The sequence below is a fragment of the Trichechus manatus genome, unplaced genomic scaffold, assembly GCF_000243295.1.
Source record: "Trichechus manatus latirostris isolate Lorelei unplaced genomic scaffold, TriManLat1.0 scaffold00197, whole genome shotgun sequence".
In the NCBI taxonomy this organism is placed as follows: Eukaryota; Metazoa; Chordata; class Mammalia; order Sirenia; family Trichechidae; genus Trichechus; species Trichechus manatus.
Window position 1 is genome coordinate 2,011,917 of NW_004444133.1, and position 2,056 is coordinate 2,013,972.

Here is a 2,056-nt window from a genome sequence, read left to right on the forward strand (position 1 = left end):
TGGTAAATTATCTTAAATACTCACCATTTGGAATTTCCATACTAGCTATCTTTGAAGGTGGAGATGAGCCAACAGAATTTTTTGCCACCACACTGATGATGTAATCGTTTTTATCAAGTTGTATTTCTGCTTTGTGCTGGCGATCAGGAATCTCAGAAAGGGACTGTGTTTCCTCATCTGATGAACAGGATACATTATAGGAAAGTATTCTTCCGTTAGCTTCATTAATGGGTAAAGGCTATGAAAAATAGAATAACAGATTCTGTTATTAAAAAACCTGCATAAAGTGACTATGTGGACAGGCAAGACCATCGAGTCTAAACTGGACACTACATTAACAATAACAAGGTAACATTAGAAAAGACAAAGCTGTTAACAGTGAAACACGGACTTAAAATTCACTGTGACCTGGACGAAGTCCCAGAGTGATGCAAATGGTTAACGTGCTTGGCTGCTATCAGAAAGGCTGAAGGTCTGAAAGGCACCTCAGAAGAAAGGCCTGGCAATCTACTTCCAAAAAACTAACCACTGAAAACCCTATGGAGCACAGTTCCACTGTGACACATATGGGGTCGGCTTGAGTTAGAACTGACTCCATGGCAACTGGTACTGGTGACCTGTATAAATCAGGTAAGTGATGAAAAAGAAAAAACTACATTTACTGTAAGGAGCACAAAATTTTAAAAATTAAATAAATACAAAAAACCTATTGTCTCTCTTTTCAGAAGCAAAAGAAGAAGTGTTTACTTAAAAACCAACAAACCAAAATATTAAAAAGTTAGTTTTTTTTTAAAGATGTTTTTGTTCTCTCTCTTTAAACTAGTATATGCCCATTACAAAAAATTTAGAAAACAAAAGTTCAAAGAAAACAAGTAAAAATCTCCCCTAGTGCCAGCTCTTAAATATAGATGCTCTTAGATCTTGATATTTCCTTCAAGTTGCTTTTCTAGGTGTAGATTTTTTATTAAGATTGTTTTAATCATATTACATTAATATCCTTTTTTCATGTTTCTATAACACACACTTATCTACATTAATACATTTTAATGGCTTTAGATTTCATGTAGCGTTTTTATCAGTTTACTTGACTATTCCTTGAAGAAGTAAAATTTAAGTTGTAGCAATTTTTCACAATACTCAAAATTTTGATGAACCTTTTGGTGCCACACTTTTTTTTTTTTTTTTTCAAAGTTAGGATGAATTCTTTAATAAGAATTCCTAAAAGTAGATTTACTGCATCATAAAAGGAAATGAACATTCAAGCTTCTCTATTTATACAGCTAAATTGCTTTTCAAAAAGATTGCTCCAATTTATACAGCAACATATTGGATCCTCCGATCTACACTGACATTAATACCACTGTTGTTGTGGAAACACTGCTCCAGTGGAAGTGTCTGCTGACTTCCTAATGGCCCGGTCCTGTGGACATTTTAGTCTTTAGACTTGTAGGGTTCCTTTGATTGCTGACCACTAGCCCCTTGAATCGTCCTCCTCCCTTGGTTTCTGCAATAACTATTTCCTTCAGGCCTTCCTGCCCCTCTGACCTTCCCAATCTCCTCTGCTGGATGCTCTCCCTTTGCCAGGCCTTTATGTGCTGCTATCACCCAGGGTTCCATCCTTGGCCCTCTTTCACACTGTATTCTCCCCGAGAGATCTCATTTACATGCTACTCAAAGCTTTAGCTGTGACCTCTCTCTTGGTTTCTCTCCTGTGACATCAAATCACCTACTGGACTCTACTCGGATATCGCAGTGGCAAATGTTTAAAGAACGCAACACATTCAAAACTTAGTCTTCCACCCAAATGTGCTCTTCCCTGGCAAAAAGCATAACCATCAACCTAGTTACTGAAGTTAGAATGTCAATCACTTCAACATTTTAAACTCTTGGTTAAACATTCATCTAGGTTGAACAATAATCCAATGAAATTTATCAATATTCCAAACTTCTTCTACACTGAAGTAATGTGTATAACTGTTATACCATATTATCATGGTATCTGACAGGCAACTGAGAGCAGTCAGGGAATTTTCTAATCAAGAGAAAAAGAGGATGC

The 2,056-nt window shown here is 36.4% G+C and overlaps 1 protein-coding gene across 1 annotated transcript in view; it reads right to left on the reverse strand.

The window, feature by feature from the left end:
• LIFR (LIF receptor subunit alpha) overlaps window positions 1–2,056 on the reverse strand; it is a 111,358-nt gene that overhangs the window by 15,294 nt on the left and 94,008 nt on the right. The window contains exon 12 of the mRNA XM_012558920.2: window positions 25–238. Coding sequence (XP_012414374.1) covers window positions 25–238 — 214 coding nt within the window. The remainder of the gene's footprint in view (window positions 1–24; window positions 239–2,056) is intronic.